At 36.8% G+C, this 25,041-nt stretch overlaps 1 protein-coding gene across 1 annotated transcript in view; it reads left to right on the top strand.

Moving 5' to 3' along the window:
* Positions 1-23,366, top strand: part of SNAP23 (synaptosomal-associated protein, 23kDa) — a 32,919-nt gene extending 9,553 nt beyond the window's left edge. Inside the window, exons 2-8 of the mRNA XM_004687876.2 lie at positions 7,950-8,052; positions 8,897-8,938; positions 9,331-9,379; positions 10,393-10,510; positions 18,067-18,225; positions 19,709-19,853; positions 21,334-23,366. Coding sequence (XP_004687933.2) covers positions 7,996-8,052; positions 8,897-8,938; positions 9,331-9,379; positions 10,393-10,510; positions 18,067-18,225; positions 19,709-19,853; positions 21,334-21,399 — 636 coding nt within the window. The 5' untranslated portion in view covers positions 7,950-7,995 and the 3' untranslated portion in view covers positions 21,400-23,366. The remainder of the gene's footprint in view (positions 1-7,949; positions 8,053-8,896; positions 8,939-9,330; positions 9,380-10,392; positions 10,511-18,066; positions 18,226-19,708; positions 19,854-21,333) is intronic.
* Positions 23,367-25,041: the final 1,675 nt, after the last annotated feature.

The raw sequence follows: 25,041 nt of genomic DNA, 5'->3' as shown, positions 1-25,041 counted from the left end.
ACATTTCCATCATCCTGTAAAGAAACCATGTGCTTGTTAGTATTAGATCCCACCTTCTCCTGGCAACTACTAGTCTGCTTTCTGTCTCTATGGATTTACATGTTTTGAATATTCTATGTAAGTATTATCATATAACCTAAGTTTTTTTGTATCTGACCTTGTTTTACTTTAAGACTATCAATACTCAACATGTTGTAGCATGTAACATTCCTTTTTATGGCTAAATGATACCCATTGTGTGGGCATTTGTCATTTTTCTCCTTTTGGACTTTATGAACTATGCTGCTTTGAATGCTTGCATACACATTTTTGTGTGGACATGTGCTTTTTTTATTCTCCATGCTTTACTTAGGAAGGGAATTGCTGTATCATATGGTAATTCTGTTTAACTTTTTGAAGACTCCATCGTAATGTCCTGCTTTGTCAAATGCAATGTTTTTCTTCCAGTAGATACCTTAGTTATAACAGGCTATCATTCATTAGTGTTTATCCTACCATTTTTTTTAAATAATGTAAGTTTATTTTTACATCATTTTGTGCCTTTTTCCACCTCAGTTGTAATCCCTGTGGGCTTCCCACTTTGTTTTAAGAAACCTTTTGTCTAATAAAAGATTCTCAACCTTGGCTACACATTGCATTCACCTAGGGAGCTATAAACTGCCTGGCTCCCACCCCCAGAGAGTTTGATTTAATTAGTCTAGGCTGCTGCTTGGGCTTCCAGATTATAAAGACCCATCTGGTAATTATTATCTATAGCTATGGTTAAGGAACCATGCTGGAGTTCAGTTTAATACTTGAGGAGCAGAAGTAGGGAGGGACTTAGTATATGTGCTTTTCTTTGAGCAAAGCAAATTTAAATGACTTAATCATGTGGCTCTCTGCTCTTTAAATATGGGTAATAGTGGTTGAAAGTACCTACTATGGAACTGTCTGCCTGGGTTCAATTTTGACTCTACTTGGCGACCTTGCAAAAAGTTGCTTAATCTCTGCTCCTTTGTTTGTACTTCTGTGAAATGGGGGATTAACTAGTATTTGCTGTGGTCAGAAGGTGTCCCTCTCCAAACTCCCTATGTTAAAATCCTAATGCTTGATGTGTCAGTGGTGGGGCCTGTGGAAGGTACTTAGGCAGTCCGTGCGGGACCTCATGAATGGATTAGCGCCTACTAAGAGAGGCTCCAGAGAGCTCCTGAACCTATCCACCAGGTGAGAGTACAAGGAAAAGGCACCAGCCAGCTTTGAACCAGAAAGTGTGCTCTCAGGAGAAAATGCCCTCTCAGGAAAAAGTGGCCAGTGATCTTTGCTTTCTAGCCCCAGAACCATGAGAAATAAATTTCCATTGTTTTTTTAAGTTGCCGGTTCTGAGATCTTTTGTTACAGCAGCCTGAAACTAGCTGTGTTTTAAGGATTAAATGAATGTGTGTGTATCTAAATGTATATAGTTTTAAAACTTTTCTTATAGTAGTGTCTTTTGTGTATGGTGCTTTATAAATTTTGATTATCATTACTTTACTGCCTCTCAATCCCCTTTCTACTCTTTAAACTTTTAAAATGGTGAGGAAAGACAGTGAAAAGTTAGCTGCCAGTTAAAAACAAACAAAAAACTTCTGCATTTGTTTGTATTTTTCATAGTAGAAATTTGAGAAGTAACAGCATAACTGTCACTACCTTCATTATCATGCTAATCATGTTTCCTCTAAAGTGCCACCCATTTTCCCACATCTTACCACTCCTGCAGACTACCATTTCTATGGCTTCTAATTTCATACATTTTCTTTGACTCCTCCCTGAAGATGCTATTTGTTGGTAGCAAAGATAGAGAAAGAGGAAACACTGGAAGTGAGGGACTGTGACAGTATTGGACTGTGCTCCAGGATGGAGCTGTTGTGAATTTTTCAATGAAGAGTTCTGCTTCTTTGTGGATCCCTCTTTTATTTCACTTCTTAATATTTTATCATGAAAATTAAGAACTTATTTTTTTAAAGATTTTTCTTTTATGCATAAAGAACGGTTACAGGCCAGAGGTACAGGGATGGTGAGAGGAGTCATCTGAGACAGAGTGGGGAGCAGAACAGGCAGATTAAAGTGCACTGCTGAGGGGAGCAGTGGGCAAGACAGAAGTCTGCTGTGCAGGGGGATAAAACTCCCACTAAGGAGGCTGTGGCTAGCTTGCAGTTCTGTGCCCTAAACCCTTGCACCCCAAAAAGCTAAGAACTTATTAAGAGCCCCTTAGAACTCATTCCTGCCACCTAATGTGAGATGTTTCCCGTAAGATTTTAGCAAGGGCCTTACTGCTAAGCCTCTGTTAGCAGGCTGTTTAGGACAGATTTGTCTGCTGTATTATTTCTATTGTGAATATATGCCAACTGGAATATATCTCTCAAAAGAGGCTAAGAATTGATACGATTCTTAAGAATTAGGATATGGAAATTATTTCTTGTTTTTTATTTTTTTTTCAATTTTGTAGATTTCTTAGTTTTCAGAAGCCATCGTGCTTTACAATGAAAATAAACTTTTGAAATTTAATAGTAATATAACTACATTGCAGACTATTTGAAAACTTGAGAATAGAAAAATCACTTTTTTTTAAAAAAAAAAATCACTTTTAATGCTACCATCCTACCTTAGCTGTTGGTTATATTTTGATTATTCTCTTCTAGACTTTTCTACTCATTTTTCCCCCTGGGTTAATTATAGCACATATTTGATGTATTTTCTTTAAATCTTAACTTCATAAACTAAACTCTTTTAATTTTGTTTGCTCAACCTTAACCTTTAGTTTTTTAGATTTGCAAATTAGACATGCATGTTTCTAGATAAGTACTATCAACTGCAAACTTATTTTAATTTGAACCTATTTATTATCTCTTGACAAATACAGACTCATGATTAACATAAAAATATTTCTTTTATATAGCCTACTCAGTTAGTAGTGTCATCTTTAATATTGAAATTTAACATTGCAGATGGAACAGTTAATATTTAGTAGTTCATTTACATAGATAGCACTCATATTAAACACTTGCTTTACTTTTGTTTTGCCTACTTCTGCTTTTTGCTTCGTTAATATTAAAATAATGACTGAGGCTTGCATGCCAGCCTTGCATCTGGCACTACACTAAGCACTTAGTAAGGATCAACTTTTTAAATCTACATACACACAAAGCGCCTATGTTTTAGTGGGGTTAGGTAATTTGCTTGAGGTCTTAAAACAAATATATTGGGGGCCCAGAACTTCCCCTTAACACTGCCGTTAGCCTGCTGGAACAGAAGACTGCACTCGTAAATACATTGGTTACCATGAAAGTCTAATAAAATATTCCAAAGAATCACAAATGTTATCAAATTGTTAAAAGTATAGTAATGAACTATATGAGCATAACTTGAGAAGTGACTAACATTGTAGTGAATTTGTTTTAAAAGAAGGAATGTGAGGACTAATAACTTGCTCCCAGTATAAAGTGGATTCCTTTATAAAATCATTCTCCTATTTATACTGACAGGTAATGGAATTAATGGTTATTTAAAGTGCTGACTATTTTGTTTTTCATTATTTTTCTGAGTAATTTTCCATTTTTGTAATGGATCTATTAAGTTCTAAGGTCTTTTTCTTTGTGTTCCTTCTTCCCAATAGAATTGTTTTTGTCTATACAAATCACTGTAGATATTTGCAGATTCTAAACTATTATAAAATAACTGAAGACCATGATTACTCTGGTCTCTCCAAGTCTTCCTTCAGCATGCTTTTAAGATTTCATGGTTTTATCAAAGAGGGTAGTTGAAATTTTGAAATGAACCATCAGATAGGGTTCTAATACTATTTTCTCATATTCAGGAGTTCTCTTATCATCTGATCTTTTTTCTCCCAATTTACTTTTATTTATTATTAAAAAAATTATTTATGCATACAAGAACTGGGGTACAGGCCAGGGGCATGGGGTAGGGGGGAGAGGATTCACCAGAGACAGAATGGGAAACTGAACAGGCAGACCAATTGAACTACTCTGCTGAGGGATTAGAGGACAGGACAGGAGAGGTCTGCTGTGCCATTTGCGTCACCTCCCTAGCTAGGATCTAACCCTGTGCTTCAGTGGCTGGTACTATAATCCCTTGTACCACCAGGAAGGACCATATATCTAAGCAAAGTAAGTTTAAGGGGATCACATCAAGTGATTCCTGATTCCTTGGGGAAGCAGCTGGAGATAATGTAAGTTAAACTTAATACTTAGTCTAGGTTGGACCTTGTCTGACATCTCTCCTAGGGAGTGTTTCTCCTTGTCATTCTTTACTCTTCTCCTTAGAACTCCGCTTTCTCTCTTACTTCAATTTTAGTAACTATGTGCTTGACACCCTTAAGAATCCAAAGTAGAGAAACCTTAAGAAGCTGTGTCCTGATGTCAGCATGATTCTCTAGTGTGTCATTTGCTCAGGAAGGGAAAAAACAAAGTTCTGGGATACACTTTGTGTTCACTGTAAGGGCTTTTTCTTCAAAAAGATCCCATTGCCATGGGGAGAGTGACTCATACCCTTTACCTCTCAGCTACATTTGTTTTTTTGTTTTGTAACATTAGAAGGCAAGCAAGATTCTTGAAATCTTTAAATTTAACAGAGGTCAGTTTTAGATTTAAACCTCTTTTAGAACCTACAAGAAATCTAGTTAATTTTTACTAGCAAGATGGTAAATATGAATGATAATTGACAATAATCACTTTGAGGAGTAGAATTACAAAATTACAAAATTAAGCAATTAAATATACCCAGGTTTTCTTACTCCCAAAATGTGTTTCTACCCACAGAATACTGTATTGGAAAACTTCAGTTAGTGTCACTTCTAGGCACTAATTGCTAATTGCTTCATGTGCATAACTTTTATCACATTCTGCTCTGTTGGTGTTCAGTTTTATAAGAGAAGGATAGGTAACTTTGGAACTTACTGGCTGGAAAGCACAAACTTTGAAAGTTATCTGGTTGGGCCTCTAGGAAGTAATGCAGAAACACAACGCTGGCAGGTGGAGATGTTCCAGAAAGGAAGGTGTACAAAATATAGAGGTGACTGGCTACAAAAGGAACTTCCTTTTATAACAACTTTGAAAGATTAACAAAAGAGAAAATGTAGTATGAACATAAATATGAGAAAACTGAAAACTTATAACCAATAGTGAAGTAATAAAGAGTGGTTCTTTCTGTGCTTATAGCTAGTCAACAATCTTAATTCAAACAAGGCCTTTTCATCTTGATTATATATTTCAGTGTATGAACCTTTTGTCAGAGCCATGGAACTACTGTGGCAAGTAAGATAGAAAACTAAATTTGTAACGTTTTTGCAATAATAATTTTTACTAATAATTAGCAATTTTGCTTTAAAATGTTTAATTACAACAGAATTGTAAACAGACTCTAAACACAGTGCCTGACTATATTGGGATGTAATATAGTTGCTTTTTTTTTTTCATTAAAGATGGTTCTCCTAGGGACCTCCCTACTGGCACAAGGGCTTAAGTCTCAGCACTAGCAAGCTATTGCAGCCACTGCAGCACGAGTTCTATCCTGGCCAGGGAGCTGACCAGCTGTGCAACCCAGCTCCCCTCAGCAGTGTATTTCAGTCCATCTGCCTGTTCTGTTCTCCCCTGTCTCTGGTCAGTCATCTTCCTCATACCTTTTGGCCTACACCCCAGTTCTTGTATGCATAAATAAATAAAAATAAATCTTTTAAAAAATGATTTTCGTAAAAGTGATGTTTAGCAATGGATATGATTAAAAGTGTTGTTTGTGACCTGGTCATTTGAGATAGTATGTGTACAATGGCAGGTTTTGGTTTGTGTTCCTAGTGGGTATTTGCAGGCTTTGTGCTAGTGTTACATGGAACTATGTTTCTAAGACCCCTAAAATGCTTTGAGAGTATACCTTATTTTTCTGCTTATTCTTCATTTGGTGAATGTTTATTGGAATACCAACTGTTAGGCTTTGTAAGTATTATAGATGGAAGTATGTAATAAGATTCCTGTTCTTCAAGAGTTCAATCAAAAAAGAGCCAAGGCTATTCAAAAAATAAAAAAGAAGAAAGGAAGTGAAAAAAGAGAACCAAGGCTGTGAAGAAAGGAATGTCTCTTTAACAAATGGTGCTGGAAATGTGGATATGTTAAAAAAAAGAAACTAGATTATTTACTTAATAACATACACAAAAATTAATTCAAAATGGATTAAAGACTTCAACATGAGACCTGAAACCATAATGTGTATAGAAGAAAACACAGGTTACATACTCCTACACATAGATCACAGAAATGACTTTGAAGCACTAATGTGAGTGGCAAGAGTATTAAAAGCAAAAATAAATAAATAGGACTGTATCAAACTAGAAAACTTTAATTCAGCAGAAGAGACCACCACAAAAATGAAAAGAAATTGTACTGACTGGGAGAAGTTATTAATCATATATGCAACAAGGGCTTAATAATCAGAATATATAAAGAACTCACAGCTCAATAACAACAAAAACAAAAAGCATACAAACAAAAAAACCATTGCAGTCTAAAAGTGGGCAGAGGATTTGAGTAGTTGTCTCCCCCAAGAAGGCATGCAGATAATAGGCACATGAAAAATGCTCAAGTTCATTCCTGGTTATCAGTCCCCAGCTTATTGGTGAGCATACTTACTCAATAGCAGAATTTTTCAGCCTCAGCTCTTTGGCATTGGGGACCAGATAAATCTTCATTACAGGGGTGCTGTCCAGCACAACATTATGGGATGTAGCAGTGTCCATATCCTCTACCAACTGAAGGCAGTGACACTACCTCTTCCAACTTGTGACATTCAAAAAAATGTCTCCAGACATTGCAAGATGTCCCCCAGGGGCAAATAGGAACCAGACTTTATCTGTGTCATTAACAAAAAGCTTTGGTAAGATCTGCTTTTCAAAAGTGTAATACAAAGTCAGTAAGTGTAGTGAAACAACCTAGGTCTTTCATACAGAATTTATTATTTCATATGATTTCTCAAAGAGGAATACACAGTAGTAGTACTGAATAACTCCTAAATGGCAGTGTTTTAGTTTGAATGTCTTTGAGATCTCTTTCTGAGTTATGAAGTTGCTATGTTTAGGAGGATAATTGATCACTTCTTAGGAACTTCACTAAAACAATAAGTAGTACATAATTGGAAAAGGAGAACCTACTTTTTAAAAGATTTATTATTGATGCATACAAGAACTAGGGTAGAAGACGGAGGTTTTGGGGTAGGGATGAGAAGACTCACCTGAGACAGAGTGGGGAGCAGAACAGGTGGATCTACTGAAATACACTGCTGAGGGGAGCAGTGGGCAAGGCATGAGAGGTCTGCTGGGCCATGTGGGTCACTTCCCTGGCAGGCTCCACTTCAGGTGCAGTGGCTGCGGATAATTGAATAGCACTGAAACTTTAACCCCTACACCACCAGGGAGACCCAGATTTTACATTTAATAAAAACAGTTCTTTTATAAGCTCTTTGTATCAATGTTACCCTTTTCCTGCTAAGAATGAAAATATTTTCTTACTAAGTAGGGTGGACACCTGGCACATTTTTAGAATGTTTTCTGTGTTCTTCAGACACATGACTTTGGATTTTGTTACTAAGTTAGGAATGTTACCTAACTTAGACTTCTTCACTATACTGTATTTCAAACAATGTACAAAAAACATTGTACAACCAAGAACTCATTTTAACAGTCTCTTAAAAGCTTGCTTTCTTTAATGCATTCTTTCTTAAGGTAGAGGTTACCTTTTCCTTTTAGCAATAGCAATTCACTATAATGAGTATAATTTCTCTTCTGGTGCTAAGTAGCATCTAAGCATACATTTATTCTCTCGATCATATTTTCTGTACTTGTGTTCTAGAGAAATAAAGATACAGGAACATTTTTCCTGTTCTCCATAAATCCACACTCAAACTTTTATTTTGTATCCTTATTCTTACAGAATATCCGCATTTCCATTTCTTGCCTATCAAGAATTTTAATTCATCATGGATAATCTATCTTCAGAAGAAATTCAGCTGAGGGCTAACCAGGTTACTGATGAGGTAAATGTTTTACATGAAATAATTATCTTTCAGTTTTCACAGTAGAGGATGAGCAGACCTACTTAGAAAATCACTTTTGCTTTTCCCTACCAATACAGGGAATGCCCTGTATATTGAATAATGCATTTACTAGTACCATTGCTAGTTCCTTATTTTTTTCGACTCACCAAAAACCAAATAAGTGAAGACAATTTAATTTTTTAAGGTAGTCAGTATTTTTTTTTTTAAAGATTTATTTATTTGTACATACAGAACTGGGGGTACAGGCCAGAGGCTCAGGGGCGGTGAGAGGCTTCACCAGAGACAGAGTGGGGAGCAGAACAGGCAGATCAACGAAGTACACTGCTGAGGGGAGCAGCGGGCGGGTCAGGAGAGGTCTGCCACGCCATGTGGTCTCCTCCGGGGCAGGCGGGATTTGAACTCATGCGGAAGTGGCTTTAGCTTCCCAGTGCTGTGCTTTAACCCGCTGCACCACCAGGGAGGGCCGGTAGTCAGTATTTTAATAAGTTACTTACAATAAAGATAACTCTAGATTAAAGATGCTCTGGACATATAATTTTAATAGAATTCTGTAATAGCTGCAATATACCTAGATTTCTGTATCTATTAAATTTTTATAAATTCTGTTAGTATTAACCTCTAAGTTTTCTCTCAAATAACTCTTGGGAGGAAAAAAATAATTAAAGAAAGAGCTAGATGGATAGGCAATCTTTAAAAATACAGTAGCATCCAAAATATGGCCTGCGATTTTAAATATAGCCAGTGAGGGTTACTTTGGGGGTGGGGTGGCTGGTGGAAAGGGGCTTCATATGTTAAAAATACTAAAACAACTGTTTTTCCCTAGTCTCTGGAAAGTACAAGGAGAATCCTTGGTTTAACCATTGAGGTAAGAAAATGATTTTAATGATTAAGTATGAACTGTATGGGAGGGATCCCAATAGCAAAAGCTGGAATTGGTATTCAGTCAGAAGGCTATTGAATCAATAAGTTTATTTGAGATCAGAAATTACTGAATTGTTGCCCCATGTACTAATAGCACTTTTTTATTTTCCTCACTGATAATACTGGAAAATGACAGGGAAATCAGCTCACCATGAGTCTGTGACTTAATTGGGGAGGTAGGGTTTGGTTAATATGTTAAAGTCTGTTTTCTCTATAGCTCTAATCCTTTGAAAACCTAGGTTGCTAAATAGTTCTCTTTGTTATTTGTCAGGCCTTACAGGTTTTGTTTCCCTCATTTTTGTTTTGTTGAATATCAACTTTTTTCCCCTCTTTCAGGCTCAGGATGCAGGAATCAAGACCATCACTATGCTGGATGAACAAGGGGGTGAGTTGACATAATTGGCAGAAACTCTTTTTCTTAAGATTTTATTTATTTTTAGGTAGAAGAACTGGGGTACAGACTAGAGGTGCGAGAGGCAGTGAGAGGATTCACCAGAGACATAGTGGGAAGCAGAACAGGTAGATTGACTGGAAATATTGTGCTGAGAGGAGCTGTGGATTGGAGAGGAGAGGTCTGCTGTACCATGTGACTCCCTTCCCTGGTGGGGGAGAGAACTCATGCTGCAGTGACTGTGGAGAGCTTCATAGTGCTGCGAATTTAACACCTTGCACCACCAGGGAGGTGGCAGAAACTCTTGATTTAACTTATAATGCCAGAAAACATTTTCAGACCAACCATACATAAAACTCAACTTTTAGTCATGCTTTCCCCTTGTAAGATAAGAGTGATTTGTTTACTTTTTTCCTTCTCATTGGAATCGAATCATATCCTTTGCCTACTTGAGGGAGAGGCAGCAATGCTCAGTTGTATTCCAAATGTTTGGTAGATACCAGGGCTTATTGCATGTATTAGACATATTTACATTAGACATTATGAAATTCTTACATCATTTTCAGGCATCAAGGTGAGTCTTCAAACAAGTCTGGATTCGGGTGCACTTAGAAACATTCCATTTGAATTGGCCCTAGCAACCTGATCTAGTTTTTATTGATCTTAGAATGGCATGCAGGTTCTTAGTCTATTCAGTAATAGAAATACTGGGGAACTGGTCTGGTCAAAGAACATTTACAGTGTTATCTCTAAGCAAACCTCACATTCTCCTAGTATGTAGATTTCTTTAGAACAAATCATTCCACATGAAGAGGCCAGGTGGTTCAAAATCAGTATGTGAAAAGATAGTTTTCATGTTGGACAGTGTATCATGCCTTCTGGCACTTGTTGGTTATATAGTAGGTTCTTGGTGGATTCAAGATTGAAGTTTTCTACTATAAAATAATAGTGTTTTCTGGGTGCATGTGAATGTCACACACAATTTAACTTCTACAACTTATTCATAGAACAACTAAATCGCATAGAAGAAGGCATGGACCAAATAAATAAAGATATGAGAGAGGCAGAGAAGACTTTAACAGAACTCAACAAGTGCTGTGGCCTCTGTGTCTGCCCATGTAATAGGTGAGTTGCTAAATCAAGACCTTTTTAAAATAAGGTCAGATGTGTGTGGCTTAAATTGACCAGTCCTTGTTTGGATCAAGTCCCAATTCATTTTTCAATTCTAATAATATTATTTCCTTCCAAAAGTTGGGAAATACACATCTGGATAATACAGAGCAGGATGGAATTCGTGTCCTTTTCAAATAAGGACTATTAACAAAATATATATTCTATGGGTAGCATAAGAGGGGTGACTTGGCTCTGCTCTCTAAAGACTTGTGGTTAGATATGTGAGAAAAAAAAATAAAAAATATATAATTCTAGTGCTACTTCCTATTGACCAAAGCTTTATTTATAACTGATGTAAAAGAAGTAGATTTAATTTGGCCTGAGTGATTAGAAAACTATGGATGGGTATGGAATACTGGGAGGACAGTTGTATACAATGTAAACAAAGATTAAGGAGATTCTTGACTTAATTGAGCTGCATATCTCATATAAATTAGAATATAGAAAATAACATATATAAAAGCATATAAGAACTTGAATGCTAGACTAGGGGTAAGGGGCTTAAAGTGGAATATATAACTGTATAGTAGGAGACTAGTTGAGAACCTTTTGTATTCCATGCTTGTGAAGTAAGAGTTTTTCATTGAGAATTTAGAGAGAAAAGTGTAAATTATAGAGAATTCATTAAGGCAATTGATTATATATCAATCACAAAGAAGGCTGAATCAAAACTAGAGGTTTAGTTTAAATAAAGTAGGAAAGGAAATTTCAAATGTTAGATTATTCTGGACAGAAAGGAATATCTTTATTTTTAGTGACTCCATTATGAATATTCTTTTTCTTAGGTAAACCAAACTCCATAGTGCTGACAAACATGTATGCATTCATACCAAGATGTGGGTTGGACTCAGGCAGTTAACCTTTGCCTTCCCTTCTGTTAGAAAGAGTTCATCTTTGTTTTAAAAAGCAATTAGCAAAACAACTTTGAACTTTACCCTTAGTTAAAACGACAGTGTCTGGAGATTAAATTACCATTCTCACTTATGAAAGTACAGCAGGTTCTCCATAATATCATAACATTGATGAGAATAATCTTGGCCAGCACAGAAAATAAAAACTATTTTTAGAAGACTGACTTTTGTTATACCCCCAAAAGCACAGTTTTCAAGAATCTATGAATAGTGTTAAGTGATGATGTACTGTGTTTATTTTTTTAAATTTCATAAGTGTAAGTACTTCCTACGAGTTATGTCAACTGATGTTCTAAACCAAGAGTGAGATACACAGGTATAAGGCTGCCAGCATTTTCACTCCTAAAAGGAATGAAGAATGGAGAAACTTTTGTTATATTGTCACACTTTCAGATAAGTCCTTCCATACAACATTCTTTGTGCCATCTCTATCAGAGTTAAGTAACTTGTTGCCCCAATAGGATTTGATTTTGGTGTGAGAAGTCAGGATTTAAGCATGTTCATTCTAGTTTTGTCCATTGACCTCCGTTTCAACTTTGGTTGAATTTCTGAAAGTACATTTTTATTTTTAAAGATTTATTTATTTATGCATACAAGAGCTGGGGTACAGGCCAGAGATGCAGGGGTTGGAGTGAAAGGATTCCCCAGAGTCAGAGTGGGTTAGCAGAATAGGCAGATCAACTGAAATTCACTGCTGAGGGGAGCAGCGGGGTGGGCTGGGGGGGTCAGGAGAGGTCTGCTGTGCCATGTGGGTCACCTCCTTGGCCAGGGCTCAAATTAATGCCGCAATGGCTGCAGATAGTTTCTTAGCACTTTAGCCCTTTGTACCACCAGAGAGGTCCCTGAAAGTACTCTTTTCTTGTTCATCAGAGTTTAGCAGATTACTTTAAGTAAACAAGTTATAAATGCACAGATTATTTGAACAAAACAGAGTCTGCAAATTTACTTGGCCTTCCTCCTGTGTACCTTCTTGAAAGAGTGCAGAGAAGTAAAATAATTTCCTTGGAATTAGATATTAGGAGAAGAGCAGGGAGGAAGAAGTACTTCGTAGAACCTAGAGTAAAGTCAACTTTGGGTCAGGAATTGATAAACCAGAATAGCACTTGAGTTGGAAGCTGGTCTACTATCATAGAAAATGGGAAATGGAGCTATAGAAGTATAAATTTTATTTCTCTTGTATCTCTGTATCCCAGCCAAGCATAGGCAAGATGTTCGTGGATACTGGTGAGAAAGAAGGTAGAGTATGTTCTTGATGCAGTCTTCAAACTCTCACCTCTAAAGAGCCTTCTTTCAGTGGGTCAAAAGAAGAGGTTCAACTTAACAGATGGAATTGAGGGGCTGCCATAAGAAAACAGTTGTTTCCTGTTGTGGAAAAAGTAATTTTCCAGGAAAAGGTGTCTGCTTTTAATTGCCTTCCTTCCACCTATTTTTTCTTCATACCAAGAGTCTTGTCTTGGCTCTTCTGTCTCCTATCACAGTCCTGTCGGTGCCTTTCTAATCTCATCTGCTCATCTGTGTTTCAGTCAGACTTATGTAAATAACCATAATGTGAACTATTCAAAGGCTAATGGATCTTGGTCTTAGGATTTTGGTTTTCTTGGAACAAGACTAGGAATAATTCTGGTGGTAGTGGTAACGGCCCAATTTTTTTGTCTCTTGGTTGCTATTAAGAAATCTAAAACACAAGCAAATATTGTACCAAATGGAACAATGATGTAAAATATAAATAAATAACTTTTTAAAATTAAAAAAAAATCTAAAACACCCTGAAAGTCAAAAGTTGTGTTTTGTCTTTTATATAATGTGATTCCATAACTCATTCATTAGTGTACAAAATGTAACCTGAACTGAAGTGACTTATCACTTTTATCACACTTAGTATAATTGTTAATTTGTTTCACTATAGACATATTGATATATTTGTCAGTTAAGTTATAATTCTAACTAAGAAATTTAAAAGAAGGCACACTTAACCATTGGAAGTCTCAGAAAAGCAAACTGCCTCATATTCTACTTTAATCCTCAAATAAGACATGCCTCTTTTTGGTTTGTGCTCATTGTGTCGGTGGTGCATAGTTTGAAGACAAGTTGTTATTTCTGGACCACTTACTAAAGAAGTTCAGCATCGGCACTACAGGGTTGCTATTCCTCTAATCTTATTGAGATGTAATAACCAGCTCTGATAGGTTAAAGCAGTTACTGAATTATACTCCAATTAACTTTTGTACTTTTCCTCCATCCTACTCAAGATATCAAAATGACTAAGATATACTATCTTATCATTACTCTATTTTTTATGCCCCACATGATACCTCATCCATACTGTGTGCGCAATAAATACTTGTTATTTATATGTTCTCTCAAAGTTTATTGGGTGACAAAAGAGTTATACCTATAAAAGGTTTTAAAAATTAAAATGCAAATAAAGCATATAATAGAAACAAATAAGAGATCTGTAAACATAATGGAAAGAATGTGACAGTTTCACAGTCTCTCCATTAGTATTTACGTTCTCTTCATATTTATTTTCATAATTTTAGGAAAGACTGACTTCATCTAGACATCTTGAGAAAAATGGAGTGTACTCTGTTAAATTGTTTGTTTTTCTTTTTTTATCTAGATTCTCAGATGTTGCTTATTTCTGTGAAACCAGGCAGGAATTTAATGCATTGTTTTGAAAACTTTAAATCTGCATCTGTCTGTTTGACTGGCATTCACTTTTTTCTGCATTTCATTCTCTCACCTAATCTCTTCCTTTCTAACCTGCTTACTAAAAAATGAAGATTTAACATCAGAAGCCGGGCTCAGTAACTGATCAAAGGGAACTTTAAGATGCAGTCTTGTGGCGCAGTTTGGGCTGTTAACCTGCTGTCTAAAGGTGATGCTTCCGATGACTATTCTGTGCATGTGCATGGATTTTGTGAGTAGTGGAGAATGTGGTGAAAACTGTGCTGTGATGTGTAATGTAAAGTGAACTACTTCTTAAGTATGTTGTCAGCCAAAACATGGGTTTGGAAAAAAGGATTTAAATTTATAAACCACCCTTTGACTAATGACTTGATAACTAAGTTTTGGCTAAATAACATTTAAAATCATAAAAATGAAAACATCCCTGAAATTCCTAAGAGGGTTTAAGTAGGTTGATCTTTGTAGGGAATTGCTGCATCCCGTTCTGAGCAAAGGTAAGGGAATTTAAGCTAAATCCATCTCTTTCCTTAAGAAGTTTGATGTTAGCATCTTCCTTTCCAGTTCCAGAGGCAAGGTTTTCTCTATTTGGATTCTTACGGTTTAGGGCACTACCAAATTGAGAAATTAATCACCAATCTAGTCATCTTGAATGCCATTTGGAACAAGGTGGGATATAAATTTAAAATCCTGCATTGTGTAATCTCTTCTTTTTTTATACAAAGTGTTGTTCTGCTTTTATAGCTCAGTACAATATGTTCCATAATTTCCATCATGTCATGTGTTAGCTTGCTGTGATTTCATGTAGAATGCAGAGTTAACTAATCTCAGCTTTATAGACATTAACCCTCTAGTATTACAGTGTTTGATGCCTTAATTTTGAATCTTTATGGAACTGATTAAATGTTAAGAGAATCAAATATTTGATTTCTACCCTTTGTTTCTTGCCCCCCCCTTTTTCTTCTTTGTTTTTGTAGCCTGCTCATACAAGACACACATTCATACTCATAAAAATTGGACTTTATTTGACCCCTTTTCTCCTTAATATGCAAAAATTATAGCTAATACTGGACTTTCTTTTTTACTATTTGTATTCAGTTAGTACTAGTGTTGACTACCAAAACTAGCAAAAGAATTGTTAACAGATACTGTTTCCTGATACTTACTTTCAACTTTTATAGCTGTTTCTTGAATTGATTAGATGTTTCAAAGTATTTCAAACTTGTCATTTTTTAATAAGACATTAATGTAGGGAAAAAGCAATTAAAATTATTAGACCACTCAAAACTGACAGTTGGGTAAATCTAGCTTTCCAAATAATTTTTAATAATATTAAAACTGGTCACAAATTCGGTGATTTTATTATGAAGACTAATTTCTTCATAATTTAAATGCAAAAATGTTATCTCAGATCAGAATCATTTCTTTCTTATTATAAACTGAAGTCACCTGAGCATAGATATCTTTTTATGTAACCATTTTCCAACTATATTCAGCTACCTGAAGATCTCAAAGCTGGGGAATGTTAATGGAGCAGAAGAGTAAACGTGATAGTTATAATCTGTGTACTGGTAGGCATGACCTAAGGTCAGGTTGAGGTTGAAGTCAAAGAATAAAAATAATTGTCCAGTACTTTGTAAGGCAATTTTATGTCCCTTTTACTATCCTGTAAGTATTAAAGATGATTGTTTTACATATAAGGAAAAGAATGGTTAGCTATTAAAGTTTGTCTATAGCTACCAAATGACAGGTCTAGGATTGGAATGTAAATTTACTACAAAGTTTGCTACTTAAAAAAAAAAATCCTAGGTGTGTAAATTTGTTTCCATCAGAATAATTCTTCAGGCTCCCAGTATATAGAAGTGCTAAGGTAGACTGCTCTAGTAATCCAAAATAGTCCTTCTGCAACAGATTAGAATTCTCTTAGAACAATGTTTCTCTTCCCTGACTGATACTGAATAAAAGAAATAATAAAAGATCCCTGAGTCCACTTTATACAATACAATCTACAGATTGTGACCTATTCATCTGTGTGTTCAACGGCATTAATCTGTTTGGGAAATACTACCTTTAAAACATTTAAGATCCTTGATTTTGGAAGTACATATGATTCTTTGTAGATTATGCTTGAACCTTATTCACAGTATCTTGTTAAAACAATTCACTTGTATCTTATGCCTATTGTATACAATTTGGAAAGAATTCTCAAAAGTTTAAGGAATTTCAAACATATCTCTTAAGGTTGAGGAGATTGGAGCATGTATCTACCCCTTGATAGAACGGGAACCCACACATTCTGCTACAGTCTACTCTTTATGTGCTAATATGCTCAAAAACTTTATGGTAACTTATTTAGGGGCTTTTGAATCCAATCCCTCACTCTTTGTCCTATTAGAGAATGTGACATCCTGCTAGAAGACCCATTTACATTACTTGTATTAATACTTCTGATTAACTTCCTCATAAATTATTTTGTTTACTAGCTAGTACTCTGCTTTAGAATTTTGCCTGATACCTTATAAACAAAGAATACGTGTAAATGGCTTTTTACCAACCAGATAAATATGTGTAAATATTCATTTAAAAAATTATATCCCACTTTGTTCCAGAAAAGATTTAACATGGCTGACTTAATAAATGAATAGATTAAATAATTAAATGTAATGACATAAATAGGAAATTGTGAGAGCTAAAAATGTAACAAAGAAAGGCACTTTGAGCTATTTTTGGAGATTCATAGGTTTATCTACTTTTTCAGAGCCTCTTACCAACAATATTATAATTATAATAGCAATATTATAGTATACTTTTGTATCATTAATGAGTAAAGTCTAGGATCCAAATCTAGGTTACCAAAAATGAATTCTCACATGTCTATTTAGGAAGGAGCCACTGCTTTCATGAAACTTCCCCCGCTTTTGCAATTTCATAAAGTTGTATGAGTGACAATTCACAAAAAAATATGTAAAAAAGTTATATTTGTGTCACTTATTTGGTAATAGCTATTTAAAAATCGATAGACTAGGATCTTTTTCTTGCCATTTATACCTGTTTCAGTAGTAAATTCCATGGTAAAATTTTGACTTTGTCTGAGTTTTGCCTATATCAGTTACATCTAAAGTATTTCCTTTCAAGGATATAGGATTTTTTTTTTTTTAAGGAAAATAAGTGGTCTTTTAAATGAAAAGCCCCAAGCCCAAAGATTTGTAACTAGCACCAGTGTCGTCAGGGTAGTTATTCTTTGACTGTTCTATTTGGAAATAATCCATACTATTCCTTCATAATGTTTGTTTCTTAAGAAATCCTTTAAAAAATGTTAATGCCTATGGTGATGGCACATGGGTGATTTGGTGATGGGAAGCTTATGGGGATTACAACTGAGATGGAAAAAGTTGATGTAAAAATAAACTGTTGTATTATTAAAAGAAAACAACTTTTAATGCAAAATTCTAACTTGAAAGACTAAGTGGAACCACTCTGATTCCAGTAAGTGGCATCTAGAGTCTAAGTATTGCCCACTCAGTCGCCTTATTCCTCCATCCCTCATCAACCTCTACGATGCCTGCCTGCAAGGAACCTTTAAGGCATCTCCAAGCACTTTTCCTGCAGGAACTTTTTCTTTTCTGGAGCATGTCACAGGTTATGAGAAAAATCAGTAATTGCATTTGGCTACTTGCCAACTGCTTAGTGAAGTTTTGCTGGAAATACTTTAAGCTTTTAAAAAAATGTCAGTGAGCTTTCATAATTCATCTTTTTCCTAAGCTGTATTGCAGAGCATAGTACACATAATCTAGACCTAACCGTATAGAGCTTTGATGCTAAGGGTGGTGGTAAGTCATCCTTAAGGTAACAAGCACTAACTCTCCCTTTCCTGCTTTTTGGTATCTCCCTACACCCCTGACTCTTATACAGGACAAAGAACTTTGAGACTGGTAAGGCCTACAAGGCAACATGGGGAGATGGTGGAGACAGCTCTCCTAGCAATGTAATATCTAAGCAGCCAGGCCGAGTGACAAATGGTCAACCTCAGCAAGCAACCACAGGGGCAGCCCGCGGTGGATACGTTAAACGGTATGCTAGCTCCTCTCAGTGTTGTCAACCCTTATCTATCAGAGTAACGCGATAAGGAGAATGGGTTAGTTCTCCATAAACCTAACTACATCAATAAGAAATAGTATTTATTCTGTTTCTAAAATACATTTTAAAATCTCCCTCTCTTGTTTGGTAACCACCCCAGGCCAGGTAGATTCAATTCTTGCAGATGAATAGGTAATTTTGGAACCTTCAGTAGATTAAAAAAAAAAAAAAAAAGATTTATTTATTTGTGCATACAGAACTGGGGTACAGGCCAGAGGTGCAGGGGTGCTGAGCGAATTCACCAGACAGAGTGAGGAGCAGAATAGGCCGACTGATGTAGTACACTGCTGAGTGGAGCAGCGGGCTGGTCAGGAGAGGTCTGCCGCGCCATGTGGGTCACCTCCAGGGCAAGTGGGGATAGATCTCATGCTGAAGTTGCTTTAGCTTCTTAGTGCTGTGCTTTAACTCACTGTGCCAGCAGGGGGGGCCCACCTTCAGTAGATTTTTACTGGTGTAAAAATTTTAATGCTAAATTAGGGGACAGACCAGCTTTCTCTTTCAGCACTTCTGTCTTCTCCCGTGGACTCAGAGTGACGCTGATATTATAGCCCCTGCCCCTCAGCACAGGTGTCCACATTTACATATGCACATGCCCGCTGCTCTCTGGGCCCAGGTGTCCCTAATCCTAGCAATGTGCAGGACCACAGGTGCTGGCCATAGAAGCTAATGGGGGTATGGGTGAGCCTGACTTTTCACTTACCCTGTAGTCTGACTCTGTTTTGGGCCTTCAATAATGGATTGACTTTTCTTTATATTTTACAGTAATTTCTAAATTATTGAAATAAGCATCTTTTATACTTCTGTATAGGAAAGTGTGTTTTAAAATATATTGTCTAGAGTAGGAGTTACCATATCTCTCTGGAAGTATCTATAAAGGGTCACATAGTAAATTTTTCAACCTTTGCAGGCCATAGTCTCTCTCTCAGCTACTCTGTTGTGGGTGAAAGCAGCTACAATAGGTAAGCAAATGAGCACAGATTCAACAGATGTGCCAGAGTTTTTGAATCTCTGTATTAGAACAGTGTTCTGTTTTAGATTTAATATTGCATCAGAATCATCTGGAAAGTCTTTTAGACTAGATTGCAGGGATCTACTTTTGTCTTTGATTCAGTTGATCTGGAGTGAAGTGTGAAAGTTAGCATGTTTACATGTCTAGCCAGTTCACAGGGGACACACAGTTTGAGAATAGCAGTTGAATTGTTTCTTAATCGTCACTTACATAGCTTTAAGGAATTATGCTCTCTTTGATCAATCTTTCAATTTTTACTATAGTATGTTTAACAAGAATGATAACCTTGTTTCCTTGGGTCCTATAGTGGCAAGGAGTCATTTTGGTTATTGGTTTTCATAAAAACTAAATCCAGACTTAGTTTATTTACAATTCACCAATCAGTACTGAATTTTCTTTTTATGATAGTATAACTAATGATGCCAGAGAAGATGAAATGGAAGAGAACCTGACTCAAGTGGGCAGTATCCTAGGAAATTTGAAAAACATGGCCTTGGACATGGGCAATGAGATAGATGCTCAAAATCAACAAATAGAGCGGATCACAGAAAAGGTAACAAAAAGCCTTCATGACAGGAAAATGAGACAGCCAGTATAATGTTTTAGCAGTGGACATCTATGCCAAAGCTTAGGGGGAGAACAGTAGGATAAGACCCTGTCTTCATAAGAATTAGAGTTTTGATGTGAGTATAACTGTAACACATTGAAAACCAATAACTAAGTCCTCCTGTCTGGCTCATGGCAGTTGTTTCATTTTGAAACCAAGATCTTGGGATGCAGCAGTTTTACTTAACCTTGAATACATGATGCTTAGTATTTCCTTTAGCCCATAGACACACAAAATGAAGGGTCCCGTGGGGGAAGAAACAGTATGATTACTCTTTTTATTTCACGTTATAAAAGATAATGAAAGTAAAGCTGTGTTCAGTTTTCAGATGTGTCACATCTAAAAGCCATTCTTTAGAATTTTATTGTGCTTTGGGTATATGCACCCCCATGTTTACTGCATTAGTCACAAACGTCAAGAAACAGGAAATATCTTGTCTGTCAGCAGATGAATAGACAACAAAGATGCGAGGCATATGAGAAGGAAATCCTGCCACTTGAGACAGCATGATGGAACTTTAGGGCATTATATTAAGTGAAGCCAGTCAGGGAAAGAAATACTGTACGTTAACATACATATGGAACCTAAGATGTGTAAACCCCTAGAAACTGAGCATAGAATGTGGTTTTCATAAAGCACAAGAAAAAATATGAAGGTAAAGGAAATGAAAAGATGTTGATCAGATGTTATAAAATTCCAGTTATGAATAATTCTAGAGATGGAATGTCCAACAAGGTATCAAAGTTAATAATACTTTATCATATCACTTGAAAGTTTCCAAGAGAATAGATATTATAGGTTTAATACAATAATAAATAAATAAAAGGTGATTTTGTGATTAAAAATTTTTTTATTGTGCTTGGAGTAAGTTTTTAAGCTTGGCTGTCTGTTGAAACCAGTAACAATGGATTTCACTGAGGCAAACAATGGTTCATGTGATGCTTTCAGTGCTGTAATGTGGGTTTAGGCTGCATATTACTCATCATTTAAATACAGATACTGAATTATATGAACAGATGGTAATACATCTGTTCCAAAAACTTAAGCGAAGGTTATTTCAGTCAGTCCAGGTTAGAGCTAGGGTAGTTCCAGATGAGCTTCTAAACTTAAGACCTTCCATTCAGGGGATACCCACAAAGTCGATAGCAGAGAAGGATCAGTTATATTCATTGTGTCTAAAATACCACTGATCTTAAGATGCATCCCAGTTTCAGACATGTTAAACTATGAGGAAAATGTGTTCTAGGATTCATGAAATATTGGCAACTTGTTATATACCTTTGTCATGCCTAAAAGGATTTTGCAATGTTATTTCAGCTGTTTCCCAAATTTTCTGTGTGTCCATACCTTCAAATGTTTGGAACATAACTTTTATTAGAGCAACTTACCTTGTAAAGTAATGTTTGATATCTTTCTTTTTTTCCAGGCTGACACCAACAAAGATCGTATTGACATAGCCAATGCCAGAGCAAAGAAACTCATTGAAAGCTAAACTACTGCTGTACTTCTTTATCATTTATTCATTTTTCTAGTTCCTCCTTTAAAGTTATAGCCTGTTCAGTTTGAACTTTTGGTTCCATGCTTTTCTGTGGAAAAGGGCTAGGAGCAACAGCACCCCTATTTTCTCCCTGGAAGGTAGACTGCTGCTCACCTTCCTTCTAGTGTTTTCCCCCCTCAGTTTGTAATCCTTGATTGGTTTGTCTACATCACCTATAATGCTGTTTTTCCTCTCCCTAGTTTACTTTCAGTTCTTTTGCTTTTGAATTTGGAAGCACTGCCAAAGATGGCCCCGATAAAGGAAGCATGGGGAGAGGGGGTACAAGAAAGAGAAGCAAGAGATAAGAGGTTATTACCTCAGTAAAACCTATAGGCAACAAAACAAAGCTACAGTAAAGACATGACTGGGTTTGTTTAGTTGTTAAGTTGCAGTTATTGCCAATTTAAGTTAATACTTGGCTTTGGCGCTTTCATACACATTATTTTTGTTATCTACCACAACTTTGCAACCTCTGCTCCAACAAAGAATGCTTAAGTTTTCTTAAAGTAAACTTAATTTCTGAGCTCTTGGTGATTTATCTATGAATATGGATTCTATGTTCTCATTTCATACTGCACCATTCAGGAACACTTGTACAAACGAAAGACTTTTATTTTCATATTAGTAAGTAGTATTGTCCGTTACAAGTCTGTTAACCTCACAAACTTGTCATTAGCCTTTAAAGAAAAAAATATATGTAAATATGTATGCATAACATGAGAATTTCTCTGTAAAGCAGGGCTTAAAACTTTTTGGGAAAATTTGACAAAGTATATCACGTGAATTCAGATTTACCTCAATGTCAAGAATTACGTTTAGATAGAGGAAAAAAGAAACTTCATTTAGGTAGAAAAAGATTGTTTTAAGATTTATGTAGTTTTAGATTTAGAAAAAAAAAGCTAGAATTCTGTTTAACTGAAAATGATTGAAAATATACCTTTGGTTTAATTATTCATGATTGCACTATCATTCTCTTATCCTTGTGTGTTGAACTATGTCCAGAATCAGGTTTCTTTAGATCCTGAACAGTGCTACAAGAATCTAATTGGTATTTGTCATTTTATTTAAAAACTAGCACACTTCACAGCCATTAATGTGTATTGGTTTGACCAATAACCACAGCTTAATCCTTACAATTAAATTTTATGATTAATGTAATTGTTCAAATAGGTAATGTGTTTCTTTGACTGTTTGGGGGGAGGGGCAATATTTTATCTGCTCTCATTTAACATATTGAATAAAGCCAAGGACTATAAATCAAGAAGCACTCCAACCAAAAACTGCCTTTAGCACCTTTCCCATTTTATTGGACAGACATACAGGACTTTCCTTCTATGACTTGTCATAAGTTTTATTTTATACATTACTAGTCTTTTATTCACTTGAACTTAAACACACCACTGACTGGAAGGATGTTTATGAGCAACAACTACAACCTGCATACTAGAGAAGATAGAATTAGCATGGGCACTTTCAGGGGCTGAAGGGGGAAATATTTAAAGTGAGATTCAATTAGGCTCTCTGTAAACTGCTGCATGCCATAAAGAGTAGGTGATGGTACATGTGTAAAATACAAGGACACAAAACACTGCGGACTGTGTTATATCTAAAAACATTTTTCTTAAATTTAACATTGTTATGGGGAAAGACAACATTCTGACACTCCCAATATACACCTGTTTAGTATAATTGGTGGGAAATGTGAGCTAAGGCACCAAATCACCTGCATTTATACTCTGCCACTGAATGTTTATAGTCCCATTTCTATTCCCAAGTTTCCTTGTTTGTGAGTTTCCTACCTGTAGAACTGTTGCAAAGACATGGTGATGTACATAAAGCACTTTGAGCAGTGCCCGGGAAATATAATGCTTATTGATAGCAGCTGTTTGTTTTCTTTTTTCTATTTCCTTTTTTAATGTCTCATTTTCTTTCTTCAGTTCACTGATTGCTTGTCTCATATTTTTCATTTCATTTTCATTTCTTTCATTCGTTTCCTTCAACTCCTGGATGGTTTGCCTTATTTCATTTTGTTTATCATGATGATTCTGAATTCTTTATCTGGTAGGTTGAACAGTTCTTCTATTTCTTTGGTGGTTTCTGTTGCCTGATCTTTTTGTGAATTTTCCCCCTGTGGACTTGCTTGAATATTTGTTTGTCTTCTTTTCCCTGTTGTGTATTTTCTGATACTTTCTATTCGCTGAGATACGGTGTTGCTATTATTGGCCGGCATTTTGTTTTTTGGATGTTCTTTCTGGAATAGCTGAGGGACTTCCAGACACTTCAGTTGTGGAGGGTATTCTGAGTTGTGTTGTTTTTCCCAGCCCCTACTGTGTGTAATTGTGTCTGTTGTCTCAGCTGGTAACAGTCAGGGGACTCTTGTGTTGTTCAGCCTCTTCTAGTAACACATTGAGGCCGTGTTTCTGGAAGGTGTCTGTTGATCTTTGTAGCCTTTGGATGTCCCAGATTCCCTCTATGCTTGGTGTGCCCGTGGCGGTTATGATGAATTAGAAGTGTTGTAGGTCTCCCTGGAGCTGGGCCTTTGGTTGAGTACTGTGAGCTCCCAAGTCTCCTTCTGGCCTCTGTTGTGGGGGTGGGATCTCCCCTTCCCCACAGGAGTGCAGGGGAGTGCCAGAGGGCTGAAATCCTCCTGGCTGAGCAGTCTGCCAGTGCTCCCTTTGAGCTTACAGGGCTCTTTTTGTTTAGTCCAAATAGTCCCACCCTGAGCAGTGCCTCCCCCCTGCCTTAGGTCCTTTCACAGAGCCCAGCTGTATCTCTTTAACTCCAGGGTTTTACCACAGTTTTTGTGGGTAGATGTGGTAAGCAGGTAGACCCCTGAGCAAGTCTCCCCATTTGAGGAACTTCCTAGGGCCTCTCTATGTTAAATGTGCCCATGCAAGGTTGTTAAAATTGCTGCATTATCCTAGGGTTGGGCCTGTGGTTGGGTCCCGCCCCCCCGCAGCAGCTTGGGATCCACTCACCTAGCTGTGTTGTCTCAGTTTATATCCAGGGCTTTGTCGGGGCTGCTGGGGCAAAGGTCTGCAACAGGTCTGTGGTGTATTGGGTCTCTGGTTCTGAGCTGCAGCCTTTTCCCACGATTTGGTTTCCCCTCCCTAGCTGAATTGTCTCAATTTATCTCCAGGGTTGTAGCAGGGCTGGGACAAAAGGCTGCCAAACAGCCGCAGCTGCCGCCTCAGGCAGTGCTTCCTGGCGTCCGAGTGCCTGGATTTTTAAAGGAGCCCAGCTAGTTGGAAGCCGGTGGCGTTCCCGGATCAGGTCCTGCCTGTGCGGCTTCCCTTATGGGAACTCCCCAATCGCCGGTTCTCCCTCAGTTATTTTCCTTCTAGTGAGTCCAGGGCGTTCTCATTTGGGTTGAAACTCGTAGCATGAAAGTCTATAGTCCATTTTTATATAATCCCGTGCGAGTTTGGATGTAGTCGTCTCGGTGTCTATTCTGCCGCTATCTTGCCGGTTCCTGAGCTGGTCGAGCTTATCAGGGGCTTTGCATGGCGCCCAGGTGCACCAGATAGGGTCTGCAGTTTCAGCGGTTTTTCCCTTTCTGCAGCCTGGGCTCCACTCACTGAGCTGAGCCTTTCCTCT

The sequence above is a fragment of the Condylura cristata genome, unplaced genomic scaffold (assembly GCF_000260355.1).
Source record: "Condylura cristata isolate star-nosed mole 26May11 unplaced genomic scaffold, ConCri1.0 scaffold00023, whole genome shotgun sequence".
NCBI lineage: Eukaryota > Metazoa > Chordata > Mammalia > Eulipotyphla > Talpidae > Condylura > Condylura cristata.
This window is presented reverse-complemented; position numbering and strand designations above follow the sequence as displayed.